Here is a 16,608-nt window from a genome sequence, read left to right as displayed (position 1 = left end):
ATCAAACAGTCAGGGAATAAAAGTATTCAATATCCTTTCTTTCTCTCCTTGCCAAGGAGGACATGCACTCTGTGCTACAGAGGAAGGCAGGCCCAGGCTTTGTCGGCTGGTAGAATAAGTGGACTCATTTTGCTTTGCAGAGGAAGGTTTAAGCTATAAAGATGCCTCCACATGGTGGGGAGGTGGGGGGGATGGGTGGCAGGGAAGAAAGGAAAAGCGAAAACAAAGGGTCTTGCTGAGGTTCAGATGTTTTACTTCTTAATTCAGCATGGTATCTGAGTTTAAAATAGAACATATGCAAAGTGTAAACTTCTAAAACTGAAACAGCTATCATCAGGCATCTTTCTATAGCTAAAAAATCAGAAACCCACTTGATCTGAGCATTCTACAGAGAAAGTGAACCAAGTAGAAGATAGATTCTGGCCCAAGGTCTCATTTGCCTTTTGTCTACCTGTAGCCTAGCAAGGTCATTCTGAACCTCGGGGGAGAGGCGTCTTATATAAATTCATATTAGTCCTCATAGCCTCAGATCTGGTGGGCTCAGAAATGTTGTTGCCAAAATGTCTATAAAGATGTATTTTCTCGCAAATATTGGTGATGAATCAGTGAATACAGGTCTACTGGAATAGTGGAAGAGCCCTTCCTTAAACACTCAGCTAGGCACCAGTTTGGAGTAAAACCCTGAAGGGCAAGGTTGTTGTTTTCTAGTATGTGGTATCAGCATAAATCAAACAGCAATATATTATGCTGTGTTTCTGTATTAGTTTCCCGCAGCTGCTGTAAAAACTTGCCATAAACTTGGTGACTTAGAAATTTATTCTCTCACAGTTCTGGAGGCCAGGAGTCTGAAATCAGTATCACTGAGTCAAAGTCAAGGTGTTGGCAAGACCATGCCTCTCTCAGAAGCTCTAGAAGCAAATCCATTTCCTGCCTCTCTCATCTTCCTGGTTCCTGCCACCTTTTCTTGGTTTGTGGCCATATCTTTCCAACATTTGCCACGAGCTTCTCATTGCCTTCTCTTCTGTCTGCATCTCTGCCTCTCTAAGGATGCTTTGATTACATTTAGAATCCATTCAGATAATCCAGGGTAATCTCTCCATCTCAAAATCCTTAACTTAATCTACATCTACAAAGACACTTTTTCCATATAAGATTACATTTTCTGATTCCAGAGATGAAAACTTGATATCTTTTAGGGCCATGACTGAGCCCACTATTGGTTCCTGTAGTCCAGGAACCAAATGTGAAAGTAGAATTATCCTCTCTCACTCTCATGACCCACCTGCAGTATTTGTGTTTCCCATCCCCCTAACCTTAATTTCTACTGGATTAATAGCTCTGTTTCCCAGGGAAAGAGCATTTTCACCAGGGGACACAATAAGTATTCCACTAAAGTTGAAACTATGATTCCTACCAGCTCACTTTGGGCTCCTCATCAGGTAGAGCAGGAAGTAAAGGAATGGGACCTGCTGGAGGCACTTAGGTTACTGCTATAAAGTGAGGGCAAAGAGGAATGTGACCAGAACTCAGAAAGTTCAAAGGGAGTCTTTTGGTTCTTCTACAACTAGTGGAAATCGTGAATCAACAATGGCAGCATTCAAGGCCTAACCAGAGCAAGACCACTAAGACTCAGACTCCTCTGAGATGAAAGTCTAGATCACCAAAATCACTCAGTCTAGATCACTCAGGACAAACAACCTGAAGTGTTTACCAAAGGTGAGGAAAATCTAAAATGGGTAGAAGAAGAGAGATGATCACAGTTATTTAAAAATCCCCAATGAGTTTATTCAACCAAGCCTCTTGTATTGAGTCTGGAGATGCCTTTGGTGTCTGCAGTGGATTGTGTGGGCACCAACTGGGTCCCTGCTTCATGACTAAAGCTCTTATTTCTCCAGCTGCTGAGAGTGTCACATGCTGATGGCTTCTGCTGAGCTTCTTTCCTTGGAATTGCCTTTTGTAGAAGGGAAAATCTAATTTATGGCCCCTCCCTACAGCAAGACACATTCAATGACTGGTTGGTGTGAGGGTACCAAAGTGAAGGTACCCTGTCTTGACTTGGAACATCTCTGAAAGACCGTCCCAGCTCCAGGGATCCTTCTGGAATTGGCAGATCCCCTGTTGCAAGTGCATTACCATTTAATTTCTGCCTCTGTCCAACTCTGCTTCCCTTATCCTCTGAGTTATTCTTCACAACGCTGTCCAATATCACCTACAGTCTGTTTCCAGGAACCTTGACCTAAGACAGGGCTCCACATCACCTCCTCTGAGCTCACCTCTGAGTTTAGGGACAGCTTCAGCGAATACCACCATGCAAGCTCAGACTTACCTCACACTGACCAGACCCCACCTCAACTATAGGCTGCACATCTATTCACTTTCATGAGGATCTAGGGCCCTCATCTGCTCCGTGAGAAGCCACTTGGTCTTTACATATGCAGAGCCTGGAAACGCAGATGAACTATTGACCTCAAGTGAGCAAACCTAAACTGAGGGGTTATGGGAACTGAGAGGTAAATCATCCAGCTTCCTGTCCCTCAGATGAGTCATCCTGGGATGTGGTCTAGACACCACTCAGAAGCCTGCAGCAGAATATAGCCCCTGAGGCCCAAAGCAGCAACCTCAATAATACACCTTTATATTGACTTTTCCTCCCCAATCTCTGCTTACTGGGATTATCTCCTTGTAACTAAGTTCTTCTCTCAGGCTCTGCTTGGGGAGAGACCAGACATCCAGGTACCACATTAGCTAGGTGGCTGTTGCTATCCCCTACAGCTTTATCTTTCCCAAAGCAGAGATATTTGGGGGAAGTGGGCAGCTCATAAATTCTCTTTGATGGGTATATAATGAAAAGGAATATGTCATATGTCAAAACCTACTGTGTGCTAGAACCTATGTCAGGGACACAGCAATGAGTAAACTGAAATCTTTTCCCAGAGGAAGCTTGCATTCAGTAAGTGTGGATGGCCAGGGTAAGAAGTAGGAATGAGATACACTTTGAAAGGTGAAGTGGGAAGAGACCAAGGAAAGAATGGTTCCCCCTCATTAGAAAAATCAACAGGGGGGCCAGGCATGGTGACTCACACCTGTAATCCCAGCACTCTGGGAGGCTGAGGTGGGTGGATCATCTGAGGTCAGGAGTTTAAGACCAGCCTGCCCAACATGGTGAAACCCCGTCTCCACTAAAAATACAAAAATTAGCTGGGCGTAGTGGTGGGTGCCTGTAGTGCCAGCTAGTTGGGAGGCTGAGGCAGGAGAATTGCTTGAACTGGGAGGTGGAGGTTGCAGTGAGCCAAGGTCGCACCATTGCCCTCCAGCCTGGGTGACAGAGCGAGTCTCTGTCAAAAAAAAAAAAAAAAAAGAAAGAAAGAAAAGAAAGAAAGTGAAAAAGAAAAATCAACAGGGGCTTCATAGAAGAGGTGGAATTTGAGAAAAGCGAAGTGAGGTGAGGAGAGCCCAGGGACAAGAAAGGGCAGGGCTGGCTAGGATCACTGGGAAAAGCCCAGTTGGGATGAGGCGTCAGGTGTGGCAATGAAGGTCACTGAAGATACAGCTGGAGGTGAGGACTGTGTTGGGAACTCTTGAGTGCCAGAAAGTGGATCCTGGGCATTGTTCTTCTTTGAGACATGGTCTATTGAGGTGCTGGAAGTGATATAGCCTTCAGGATACACTATGGCCCACTTAACAGGAAGTGGGGAAAAGTATTTTGACATATGAACCAGCAGGTTTTTCGTTGGTTCCAGGAGAAAGTGTGTGGTAGCTGGCAGGCAACTAATCAAAAGAGCTAGCATTTATTGAAAGGTTATTATATATCAAACAGTGATCTTTATATGCATTATATAATGTAATCCTCATAGCAACCTTATGAGGTTGATCCTTATAATATCTCTATTTTACAGGCAAGGAAACAGAGATTGAAAAAGGCCAACTAACTCCCCCCACTTACCCCAGGTCTTAGCCTTATAGCTGTTAATGTGATCCATGCAGACTGACACGTCCATGCCCAGAATTTAACCATGATGCTGGCTGGGTGAGGTGAGGGCTAGGCAAGACTAGCATCAGCCAGAGCTTTTGAGCACGGTCCAACACCCAGAGGCCCTTTGATCATCACAGGGTGTTGTGGTAGGGGAGGGGTTAAGAATAGGAAGTAGAAGTGAGGTCTGACCTCTAATTTCAGGATTAGGGAGGGGGGTAGCATCATTTTAGCATTACTAAAAAAAGTCTTCCTAACCTTCTCTAGGTTTGAGCTACTTGATGGCTACATATTTCACCCCTCTGTTTTCAAGCCTGCAAACAGGGTAGGAATTCTCCATTCTGAATTGGGATTTCATGGTTCACCTTTATAACTCCTTGCAACCATTGCTGCCACTGGCTTTGAATCTCTCAGTTTCCATCTCTTCAAATACCTGTATCTTTAAGTAGCCCCTTTAAGATGCTAATAATTTATTTATGAAGCATTATTCAAGCATAGATCCATCTGCTCCACGATGTTCACTCATTAATAATAATAACAATAGCTAACACAAATACCTACATGCATCTTATTAAATTCTCATAACAAACTTCCTTGTGAGGTAAGTATAGTATTACTATCTCCATATTTCAAACAAGGAAGCTGAGATACAAAGAGGCAAGATAATAAGTGCAAAGTCACTCAGTTGTAGAGAGTTGAAGAAATTGATGGAGCCATTTCACTAAGTCTACTTGAAAGCACCATTAAGCTGCTGAAAACTCAGCTGGGGCGATTGGGTGCTCTCTGGGCTCTCATCTCTGGAACTCTCTCATGACAGGTATTGTTCCTGCCAGCAAGATCATACAGATATGCTTGTTTACTGAGTGCCTCTTATGAGCCCAGACCCTTGTCACACATTGTGTCATTTCACCCTTACAATGTCCTGTCAAGAAGGTATGGCTAACATTATCCCCATTTGATAGATTAAGAACCTGAGAGTCAGACAGAATTATTAACTTAAGTTCACACAATTGTTCTCAAAGGGCTCATAGTCTAGACAGGGGATAAACACATTCTTTAAAATAAGTAGATACAGTACAGCATGGTCAGCTGATCATTAAGAGCTGTGAGAGCACCCAGGAGGAAACAATGGTCTCAGCGTGGCCATAGCAGGAGATGGCAGGAGGATATAGAAGAAGAGTCTGGAAAGGTGTCCAGAGGTGGCATTTTTGCTGAGTTTCTAGGGAGAGGAAGAATATTCTAGGGGAGGAAGTGGGAGAACAGCATTCCAAGGAGTCCAGGGAACAACTGTCCAGTGAGCTAGTGGCGGGTAAAAGTTGGCATATTCTGGAAGGATGAGTTTGGCATAATAAGAGCACTGGATGCAATGAGGAGATGTAACTGTGGAGAATAAAGCCGGGGTAAGATCCTGGAGGACCATACAAGTGACTCCAGGGAGCTTGGATGGTATCCTGGAAATGATGGGAAACTTTTCAAGTCCTGGAGGAATGTGAGAAGATTTCAATAGGCATCATCCAGAGTGGAAATGGGGATGCAAATGGAGAAGAAGGAAAAACAGAAGAAACATTTAAGGGGTCAAATAAAAATGTCTTGGGGCTTTTGATGTCCCAAGACATCAAAATGGCTTGGGATGGGTGTGTAATAACTATGAGCAAGGACTTTACCAGTGACCCTCCAGTTTCCATATCTGGAGATTGGATGGATGGATGGTGGCATTCATTGAATTAAGAAGGAACAGCATGAGGGAGAGTGATATTGGAATGGCATGTATCAGCTGAACTTGAGGAGCCATGACATTCCAAGGGGAAGCTGTCCGGGAGGTCAGCGGACCTGAGAAGCGGGAGAGATAGCTTGAGTTAATCTGCTCAGCAGATGATTATGGAGTGTTTACTAGGTGCCAAGCCCTGTGCTTAATGCTGTTGATTTAGAGTGGGATGGTTCAAGATCCCATTCTGGGAGCTCATGATCTATAAGGAAAGTGGACCAGCAAGTGTCCTTCCACGTCATAGAAGCCAAGGCATGTCCTGGGTCTAAGACAGAAGCATAAAAGAAGTAATGCCTAACTCTACTGGGCAGGGAATAGTTTAAAAAAAAAAGAGATAAAGAAAAAAGAAGGCTTTAGGCTTTATGTGGGAAGGACCTGAGATCTGAGTCTTGAAGGAACAGAAGGAGTTCACAGTCAGACAATGGAAGAAAGGGCATTCTAGGTAGAGGGCACAAGCACATAAAGGTGCATGGAGCCTGCATTCTCAGTATGCTTGGCAGTGGATGTGGGAGGTAGGAACAGGAAGGGTTATGAGTTACAACACTGAGGAGATCAGCAGAGGACAGATGGCAGAGAGTCTCAAATGCTACGTTAAGTGGTTTGGAATATTCTCTGGAAAGTGGAATCCACTAGAGGAATTTAAGCAGGAAAGTGGCATGATTGAATTTGGGATTTGGGAATCAGAGAATAGCAGTCAAAATTATAGGAGTAGATCTGATCTTTCAGATAAATAAATAAATAAATCAAAGATTGAAGATTTATTCCGGAGATAGTCAAAGAACTTCATACCTTCTGGCCCAGGTTGGCCTCGTATCAAGTCATTATCATTATTAAAAACTAACTTTGATGAAGCACTTACTCAGTGCCAGACACTATTCTAAGTACTTTATATATATTTGCTCATTTACTCCTCATAATAACCCCATGAGATAAGTTAACTGGAAAACGATTGGGCCAGGACCTGGTGCTGGGATTTGAACCCAAGTCAGGGCTTCAGAGCTGATAAGACTTCTCCACTCAAATATGCAGGCCCCCTGAAATAATAATAGATAACATTTGTGAAGTCTTAATAGGTATCAGGCGCCTTATTTGCACTATCTAATTTGGTCTTCATAACAACCTCATAACAGATGAGAAAATGGAGACACAGAGGGGCACATGCAAGTTATTTAACTCGCCCAAGTTGGAACAACTAATAAGTGGCCAAATTTAATCCAAGCATTCTGACTCGAAAGGCTGTGTATGTAATAACTTGTCAGCTCTGCTGACTCTGTAAGTTTTCCATAAATACTAGCTGAATTGATAGATGGGTGGTTGCAAGAACAATATTTCTAAGAATTGGCTTCTGCAGCCCCAAGATCCAAGCATCTCCAGGCCAAACACCCAGATGGTGATTTTCCACGAAGCTGAGGAGCAGAGTGTAGTGCGGCTGGCTCCTACTCCAACTAGCCTGCTTCTGTAGCCTGATCCTTGCAGGGCAGGTGGGCATCAAAGGCTGTGGGGACTGGGTGGGATCAGCCTACAGCCCCCTCATTGGCCTGGCCTCATCAAAGGCACCTGTGCCAGACTCTGCTCCATTCCAAGCCTGGGCAGATCAAAGGGCCCCGCACAGAAGTTGGGTTTCTGGGCAGCTCCAGTTCTGATCATCGATTGTCACTTTGGCAGTGACAGCAGAGTCCAACATGACAAGACTGCCACAGTGAAGGCTCCTGGGGCAGACATCAGAGCACAACTCCAAAGGCTGGGAAGCTGTCTGAGACCCTCTGGGCCTGCACCCCTGGTGGGAAGAGAAGGAGGAACTAGAGAGGCCCCTAAGGAAAATGTTTGGAACGAGATCACTAGAGTAAAGTTGATACAGGCAAGAAACCTGACCTTGGCATTTACATTCTTGCCATGGAACCATGAGATCTGATTACTTCATGTGTCTGGGAAGAACTGTTGACATGCCCACATGTTTTTATTCTCATGCACACACATGCACAAACCTCAATATATACACACACCTGAATCACTTGCCCAGACATACATACATTATAAACGTATCCCTACACATGAAGATTCTCACACAAACACAAGCAAAAATATTCATATACACATTCTCCTAATACTCATCATACTTGCCTACATACACGTGTATGCATATATACACACAGCACTATACATACTTACAGATGCAAATACGTAGCCACACACATATACATGCCTGCTCATTCATGGGGCATATATTTTATAATATATTCTGCCAGTTGCCAGGGTCTAACTCTAACATTTTTCTCTCAAAACGATGAGAATCATCCAAATAAAAAGATTTAAGTGCAGGAATAGCCTATCGCATAGATCCGGCTGCTAGCCATTCTCCAACTCCTCTGCAGAAAAATCTAGAGGAAATGTCCCAAATTGTACCAAACAGGATTTATGTTAGCTCTTGGAAGGGATTTCCTGCCAATAAGAGCTAATAAAGATATCAGCATGTTAGAATTCTGTTTATTGAGGAATATTTGGTTGCCAGAAATTTGAACAATTGGAATATCAATTTTGCCTCAGTTGTATGCTCTGAATTAATAGATTTTAAAAATAGTTATATGTTTTGAATCAATACATTTTTAAAAAAATATAATGGCCTAGCTGTAAATCAGAGGGATTTATTATAATTTGGGGAGCTGAAAATGCTTTAGTTTAAAAGGCAATTAACATCAGAGTTCAGTTTCATTGAAGATTTAACAAATGAGCATAATTAGGGTATTTGAGTTAGGATAGTGTTTAAGCACCTTCTTGCTCATAATAAAATCACATAACTAAGAAAAGTAGCATGGGGTGCTTTGAAACCAGCCTAGGTATCATCTCCTCCAGGAAGTCCTCCCTGACTCTTCCCTGCCTAGACTGGAGTGGGCATTTGCAGTTGACAGTGTGTGTGTGGTGTGGCACCCAAGCACCTTTCAGGACATAGGCTCTCACCCCCGGGGCTGCTGATAGGATTGGGTGCTAAGAAGTCACAGGAGAATCTCTCTCCAGCACTCGCTCTCAGCAAAAAGAAGCCACCTCACCCATGGTTATGCCCCATCCCTGGGGCAGTGTGCCGTTAATAGTGACTGGTTGATGTGGGGCTACAAACTTCTGGCCCTTTTGCTTAAATGAGACAATAAGAAAGGGTTGTCCCAGTTCCCAAGCTTCCTGTAGGATCAGCTGCAGCCTCTGTTGTGACTGCATCACAGCACAACTTCTTCCTCTCTGGACTGCATTCGCTCCTTCAAAGGTGTTGTTTCTGAGAATGTACCCCAATAAACCTCCTGCACCCAAAGCTTAAAAGACTTAGAAACTGTCTCCCACCTAACTTGACCAACAGCAGCGTCTTTCCTCAGTGTGCCCATGTTTTTGTGTATTCCTCTCCTTTTCTCACAGCCAATACCCAAACGTCAGTAAATGTGTCACAGAAATATCCCTAATCTCATCTCTCATTGCCTCCTTGGCTACCGCTCTGGTACCAGGCACCATGACCTCTCCCCTGGCCCATTTGCAACAATCTCCAAACTGGCTGCTCTACTTCTGCTCCTGACCTTCACAGTCTATTCACAGCACAGTTACAGGGTAACCCTGTCAAAACATCATTTAGTCATGTCAATTCTTTGCTCAAAATCTTTTTGTGGCTTCCTATCTTTTTTGAAAAATATCTAAAGTCCTTATCATGCCTGCTGGACCTCCACTCTCCATGACCTGGCCCTCTTCTCCTTCTATGCCTTCATCTGCTCCTTTGTCCTCCTTCATTCGTTCCCCTCCAGCCCCACTGCCTTTCCTGCTGTTCCTTCAACACACAAGGCCTGCTCCTGCCTCAGGATCTTTGCACTTGATTCTCTCCCAAACACCACCTTATCTGAGAGGCCTTCTCTGGCTTATCTAAAATGCCACAGTTCCACACCTGCCACACTCTGTCCCCTTTCCTACCTGACATTTCTTCATAGGACTTACCACCACCTAACATATTACATAATCATTTATTATCTGTGTCTCCCAAAAAGGAGAGCATGGACTTTGACCTACTTGTTGCTATGTTCCCAGTACCAGACATCGAGTAAGATCTCAATAAATATTTGTTGAATAAATTAATTGGTTTATAATGTTCTTTTGTGTGTCTGTATCCTTCACTGGACTGTGAGCAGCTGAGCTCAGTACTAGATCTTGTTTCTTTCATCATAGTAAGTACCAAGCCCAGAGCCTGGAACATGGTAGGCTAGGCAAGCAATAATATTTGAGATAAATGAATGAACAAATGGATGAGACTAATGACATGGCCTGCAGCAAGCAACATTGGTCCTCTTTGACCTCACTGTTCTATGTTAAATAAAAATGATACTACCATACACCCTATCTACCTCAAGACGTTTTTGTTAAAAGTTAATAATGTACTCTACCAACCTCAAAGGCACTTCTAAATAGCCAAGGGTGCCATATCCATGCAAAAGTTCCTAATTAGTCTTTGTGTAATGACATCCATGGCAAATTGGTTCCAGGCCCCCTTGCAGACACTGAAATTTGTTCATACTCAAGTTCCTTATATAAAATGGTATAGTATTTGCATATAACTCCCACACAGTCTCTCATATACTTTAAATCACCTCTAGATTACTTATAATACCTAATATAATGCAAATGCTATGTAAATAGTTGTATTGTCTTTTTATGTGTATTATTATTTATTGTTATATTATTATTTTTTCAAATGTTTTCGATCCAGGGTTGGTTGTGGAACCTATAGCTATGGAAAACCAACTTACTGGGCCTGAAGGAAGATAAATCAGTAATTCAAACAGGACTTCCAGATCCCATGAGGGCTCCATGATGGAAGATTTAGCCAACATCTCCAGGCTATGTTAAACTATAGACATTAGGCCTTTAAGATACTATCTTTATAAAGCAGTGGCTTTGTATGCTTGCTGCCTAATAATTTCAGATCTTCTCTTCAATCAGCCTGTGAATGTTTTCACTATAAAAGAGAATATACCAATGACAATAAAAACAAGTAATAAAATGAGAAGAAAAAGCCCTCTAATAAATTCCAGAACCAAAGCAGATTTCAGAAACTAGCTTTTATTAGTCAAGCCCTATAGACAAGTAACTGACATAGAAATCCGGGCTTGGAAAAATTCAACAGTGCTCTGAAATAGTGATAGTGGTGGTGGTACAAATCATGCCATGTACAAAGCAGAGTACCTTGAGCTCTCTGCCCATTTAGGCCAGTGCTCCAAAGATCTCCTACTTTGTGGCATGCTGGTTTGTTCCTAAGAAGACTGCTTTATGGGATTTCATACATACCTGCACATACTCAACACAACCAAATAAGTTTTATAAGCAAGAAAGAAGCCCCTCCTCCCAATTTCTGCCTTTCATTTTACTAGCCCTGGTTGATGGAATTTGTAGTTAGTTACTGAATCCAGTTCTATGTGTCACTGTTGCAGCCTGGGATCATCATCAAAGGTATGAAGGCTGACATGATCCTCATCTCACTGTCAATGATTTAAGATAAACATGGCTCCCGTGAATGGATTTCGGTTGTTACTCTGCATCTCAGTCTTCTCCCCATCTTGGGGACTGTGATGTGCCTGATATTCACCACCTTGGCCTCTGTGACAAGCCCCCCGGGCACTTGTTCTTCTGAGATTCCAGTGGAGGTCCAAATGTGGGGATCTAGATTCCCCTAAGTAGAACAAACACTTTACTATGTCCACCATTTTAACATTTGGGTCTTTTCCATAACAGTTTCCTTGCTATGCTTGTCTTTTCCTCTTCCAGGCTGTCACGAGTTCCAACTGAGCAGCAGTCCTACTACAGGATTGATCATGCAAGGACTTGGATGTGAGCTGATCTGTTTCACTTCCCTACTCCATTGTTGGGGTCCTCTAGCATCCTAGCCTTGAAATGGACTCTGGGTTGAGTCATCTTGATTTACATGAAATTCCCCAGCAGATTTTAGTGTCTAGTAATTCCAGAAAAAGTCAGGGGCCTAAGTAAATAACAAAAGGAGGCCAGATATTGGGTAAGTCCACAATAATTTGGTACCCTTGATTCAGTTCTACATGATATGGCCCAGCCACAGCCTAACCTGTTAGATGGTGGCTGATTCTAGGCAAGGTGATAAAATTCATGTGAAGCTAAACAAGACCTGAAAGAGATACAGAAAACATCTCTCTTCTTTATCCTCCAGACTTTACCAATCGCCAAAACATTTGGATTCTGATCCTCAAAGCTCTCTCTAATCTACTCCCTCATTGCCTCCCCTACTGCCACTGCCATGATCCAGACCTTCAGATATCCTGTATGTATAACAGAATAGTAATTTGAAACATTAACTCCAGTGCTTTTGTTCCCATTATTATTTCTACACATCCATGGTCTTTCCTCCATTAAAACTAGAACATAAAGCCTGAGCATCCATTGCCTCAGAGAAAGGTAGCTATAACAGAAAAACAAAGAGCAAATTAATTACGGATGCAGCAGCCAAAATCCTAGCCTGAACAATAGACTAGAAAGAATACTTACAGAAAGCATAAGGTTTAAAGAGCTGGTAGAATTGGCAGATAGTCAGAAGATTAATCAAGTGAATACCTGTTTGGACCCCTGAGAGGGGTCTCTGTGTCCTGCATGCCTAGTCTGAGCCCAAGGGTGGGAAGCAGAAAATAGTTCTCCCTTTTATTTCAAGGATCTGAGGACACAGAGAGCCTGTGCTCCCCTGCCCATCTTCTGCCTGGAAAGATGGCAACCTCCAGAATTCTCCTGTTAGCTATCAGGGAACAGAACAGTAAGGTTAGGTGTAGTTGCTTCAGACATCTAGGTTTAGGATCTAATTCAGACCCATTGTATTCCCCAAAAAGCATAGCTGGAGAGTCCTCAAAAAAGTAGTGTCTAGATCTCCCTGTCTAGATAATGAAAAGGTCACATGATGATCTTAGTGAAAAAGTGACCAGGAAGGCCCTGGATGTCAAAGTGTGAATAGATGATAGCCCTTGCCAACCCCCAACTGTAACTCTCATTCATCCTCATTCCATGACTTGATGCTATATAATCCCTTCCTCACGTGGAACTTAGATGCTACTACAAGGAGAAGGAAGAGATGGAGAAATCCCTGAACTAAGATTAAGTATCTGTCAACACTGGACTTGGGTTCAAGTTTATATAAAATTCGCTTCAGTTTTGCACACCTGATCTTGTGGGTTAGGAAACTATACCAGCTATCTGAAACTATTGCAATACAGTCCTAACTGGTTCCTCAGACACTACTTCTAGCTCCTGCAGTCTACCCCCAGCAACCAGAGGGAACTTTCGAAAACATGGATATAACCACACCTTTACGGGTGAGAAGCCAGGTTTTCAAGTAGGCAGATCTGTGTTCACATTCCGGCTCTGCTGTATGTCAATTGTACGACCTCAGGCAAGTTATCAAACCTCTGTGAGCCTCATTTCTCTCATTCCATTATGAAATGGAAGAATCCCAAGGCTGCTTCATTTAATGCCATTGGGATTCCATGAGATGATGGAGGTCCTGGCACAGATTAGAAATTCAGTTAATATTGGCTGGTCCTTACTGTACTATGTTGTTAATCACCTCCTTAGCTTTGTATATGTGTTCCTCCTCTCCCTCCTCCCAAAGGAAAACCAGAAACCATCTCCTCTATCAATTTATTCCCTGAGACATATGCTGGGCTGCCTTCCTCTGTGCCCCACAGGGTAGGTTTAGGGATTTCTCAGTGGTATACCTTCAGTATTCCAAGCCCAGCTTAATCACAGCATTCATCACATATCATCTGGTGACTTCTCCATATTCTTCAAAGGCCAGAAATAATGCTTGATCTCTGGGCTCCCTTTTACCCTTGAGCACCCCTTGCCCCAGAGAGTGCCCAAGAGATAGGAGAAAGCTCTTCTTAAAGGCAATGGGTAAGGGAGGGGTCAGGGGTCAGATTGAGGAAAAAGTGAGCTTGCAGTCTTGCCCGTGGTTCCTATGAGAGTCTTCCAGCCTGGGCCATGGGCCTAAGGCAGACTGGATCCCAGCAGGCTGGGACACAGGGTTTCCAGGTCAACTTTTATCTTCCCACATGGTATTTGTCCCTTTGATCCTTGAGCAGATCAAACAAAGCTCACTAATCAATGGCTTCCCTCCCTGCCTTTCAGAGCAGATCCTCAAACATAGCCTGCATCTCTCCCTGCTTCCCTCCCACTCTTCAGTTTTCCAGCCAGAGGCATTTGCTCTAAGGCCCAGGCTGTGGCCCACCTATCACCGCTACCCAAGTAGTACAGGTTTGATTATCTGTGTAATTTGTTTAATTCAAATTGCACAAGAGAAATTTCAGGACTCACTCACTGATACATCATGGTTACTTACCTCTTGTCTAGGCCCTTGGGCAAAGATGTACTAATGCATCTACTATGATTGCCTAGTTATCTTGGTCTTGGAAGCACCTAGTAATGAAAGAACCCAGAGAAAGATAAACAGGACCAAGGGAGCCAAGATGAATCTTTCTGAGCCTATTTCTTCCTTTATGTAACTGGAATATTATTTCTTTCCCCACCTACCCAACGAGACTGAAGTGAGGACTAAGCAAGTTATGGCTGTCAAAGTCCACTGGGAAGGATGGAGTTCTAGATACATATTGAGTTCCTCTAGTCCTTACATATTGCAAAAGACTTGGGTAAAGCTTCTGGAAGAGGTTAGGCTGACCAATCTTCCTGGCTTACCCAGTACTGAGGGATTCCTTGGGATGCCGGAATTTCTGTACTAAAACCAAGAAATTCCAAGGCAAACCTGGTTGAGGTTGAGTTGGTCACCCTACACAGAGGTAGCACTTAACGAGTGTCTGTCCTGGGCTATAATGGTGTCCCTCCAAAACTCATATGTTGAAGACTCAGTACTTTAGAATGTGACTGTATTCAAAGACGGGGCTTTGAAAGAGGTGATTAAGTTAAAAGGAGGCCCTCAGGGTGGGCTTTATTCCAATCTGACTGGTGTCCTTACAGGAAGAGGAAATTTGAAGAGGAAAAGAGGGAACGGGAATGGGGACACACCGAGAAAAGACCATGTGAAGACATGGCGAGAAGACAGCCAGCTGCAAGCCAAGGAGCGAGGCCTCAGAAGAAACCAACCCTGTCAACACCTTGACCTTGGACTTCCAGTCTCCAAAATTATGCGAAAATAAATTCCTGTTGTTTAAGCCACCCAGTCTGTAGTTTGTTATGGCAGCCTTGAGCAAACTAATACAATATCCTTGAAGAAAGAAGAATTATAAAACCTGACAGTTATGGGGCAGTAAATTTACATATTAATAACTCATTTAGTCTTCTCTTCACAGAAACTCTCTATGGGAGATATTATCATTTATCACTGTTTTACAGAGGGGAAAACTGAGGCACAAGAGGTCAAGTAACCTGCTTTAAAGTCATAACTAGCAAGTGAGTGACAGAGGCAGTTTCTTCACTCTCAGTCCTCTAGAAAGCAAAGTCCAAGGTTAAAGTGTTGACATTTAGGAGAAGCAAAACCAGGGCCTTGAGGGTAAGGCCCAGGGTGAGAATGAGTTGAAAAGGGAAATGAGGCAAGAAAAGATGCAATGTGATGCACAGCAGCTGGCCACCACCTCCCCATGATTCTTTCTGAGATACAGCAGCTTGCTGGGTAGGTAAGTTGCAGAACTTGGAATTCCGCTAGATCATTTGCAAGGAGAAACCACCTCTAAGGGTAATGGAGAAGGGAAGGGGAGAGAAGGGAAGGAGTTGCTGAACTAAGTTTCCTTACAGCTGCCTCCATACATATTATAAGTTTGGCCTAAAGGTTTCTCCATACACAGTGAACCATAAACTAACTTAATGTGTAAACAGACTGTAACCTACTCTTGTAACAAGTACCAGAGTCTCAGCCAACCGCAGGCAGCTGACTGTTCAAAGCAGGTTCAAATAAGGCAAAGGCCCAGCTGTAACCAATCCAGCTGTTTCTGTACCTCACTTCTGGTTTTGCTAGGTCACTTTCCTTTTTCTGTCCATAAATATTCGACCATGTGGAGTAGCTCTGAACCTATTCTGGTTCTGGGGGCTGGCCGATTCGCAAATCGTTCTTTGCCCAATTAAACTGTGTAAAGTTTAATTTGTCTAAAGTTTTTTCTTTTAACTGGGTATTTATGCATTTGGCTCCTTCTTTTTCCCTTTCCCTTTTCTCACTGGTCCGAGGGATCCCCCCCATGGGAAGCTAACTCCCCTGCACTTCCATCATCCAAGGCCCATCCCTAACGTTTATGGCACCTAGAGCAAGGATACCAAGGCAGGCTGCTGCAGACTAAGCTGTGTTCCCCAGAAGTCGTATGTTTATTCCTTAATCCCTAATGTGATGGTATTTGGAAGCAGGGCTTTTGGGAGGTAATTAGGTTATGAGGATGCATCCCTCGTGTTGGGATTAGCATCCTTGTAAAAAGAGACTCCCCTCTTGCCCCCTGCCATGTGAGGACACTGCAAAAGTGTGGCCACAGCAAGGAGAGCTCTCGCCAAAAACCAAATTAGCCAGCACCTTGATCTTAAACTTCATAGCCTCCAGAACCATGAGGAATAAATTTGTATTGTTTATAAATTACTCCATCTATGATATTTTGTTGTGGCAGCCAAAACTTACTAAAACGCAGCCCAAGCTAATTAGAGACTCAAGCACTATACATCTAAATATTTAAATGTTACATGTCAAGAAAGCAAACTTGATGAATAGAATGTTTTCACTCTTTCATATTATCAAATGCATCTTTGTAATGACCTGAAAGGCCATATTACCTGGTGGTAACCTGGAGATGGGCACCCTGGGGTGTCCATGAGGGGCAATTCTCAAGACTGAACTTAGCCATCCCTCCTGCCTGCT

The 16,608-nt window shown here is 43.3% G+C and overlaps 1 protein-coding gene across 1 annotated transcript in view; it reads left to right on the top strand.

Annotated features, from left to right (window-relative positions):
• Window positions 1-14,933, top strand: part of LOC135967051 (uncharacterized) — an 81,140-nt gene extending 66,207 nt beyond the window's left edge. The window contains exons 4-5 of the mRNA XM_065528469.1: window positions 13,893-14,018; window positions 14,736-14,933. Coding sequence (XP_065384541.1) covers window positions 13,893-14,018; window positions 14,736-14,914 — 305 coding nt within the window. The 3' untranslated portion in view covers window positions 14,915-14,933. The remainder of the gene's footprint in view (window positions 1-13,892; window positions 14,019-14,735) is intronic.
• The last annotated feature ends 1,675 nt before the right edge of the window (window positions 14,934-16,608 follow it).

The sequence above is a fragment of the Macaca fascicularis genome, chromosome 14 (genome assembly GCF_037993035.2).
Source record: "Macaca fascicularis isolate 582-1 chromosome 14, T2T-MFA8v1.1".
Taxonomy (NCBI): domain Eukaryota; kingdom Metazoa; phylum Chordata; class Mammalia; order Primates; family Cercopithecidae; genus Macaca; species Macaca fascicularis.
Note: the sequence above shows the minus strand (reverse complement) of the source record. Positions and strands in the feature narration are given on the sequence as shown.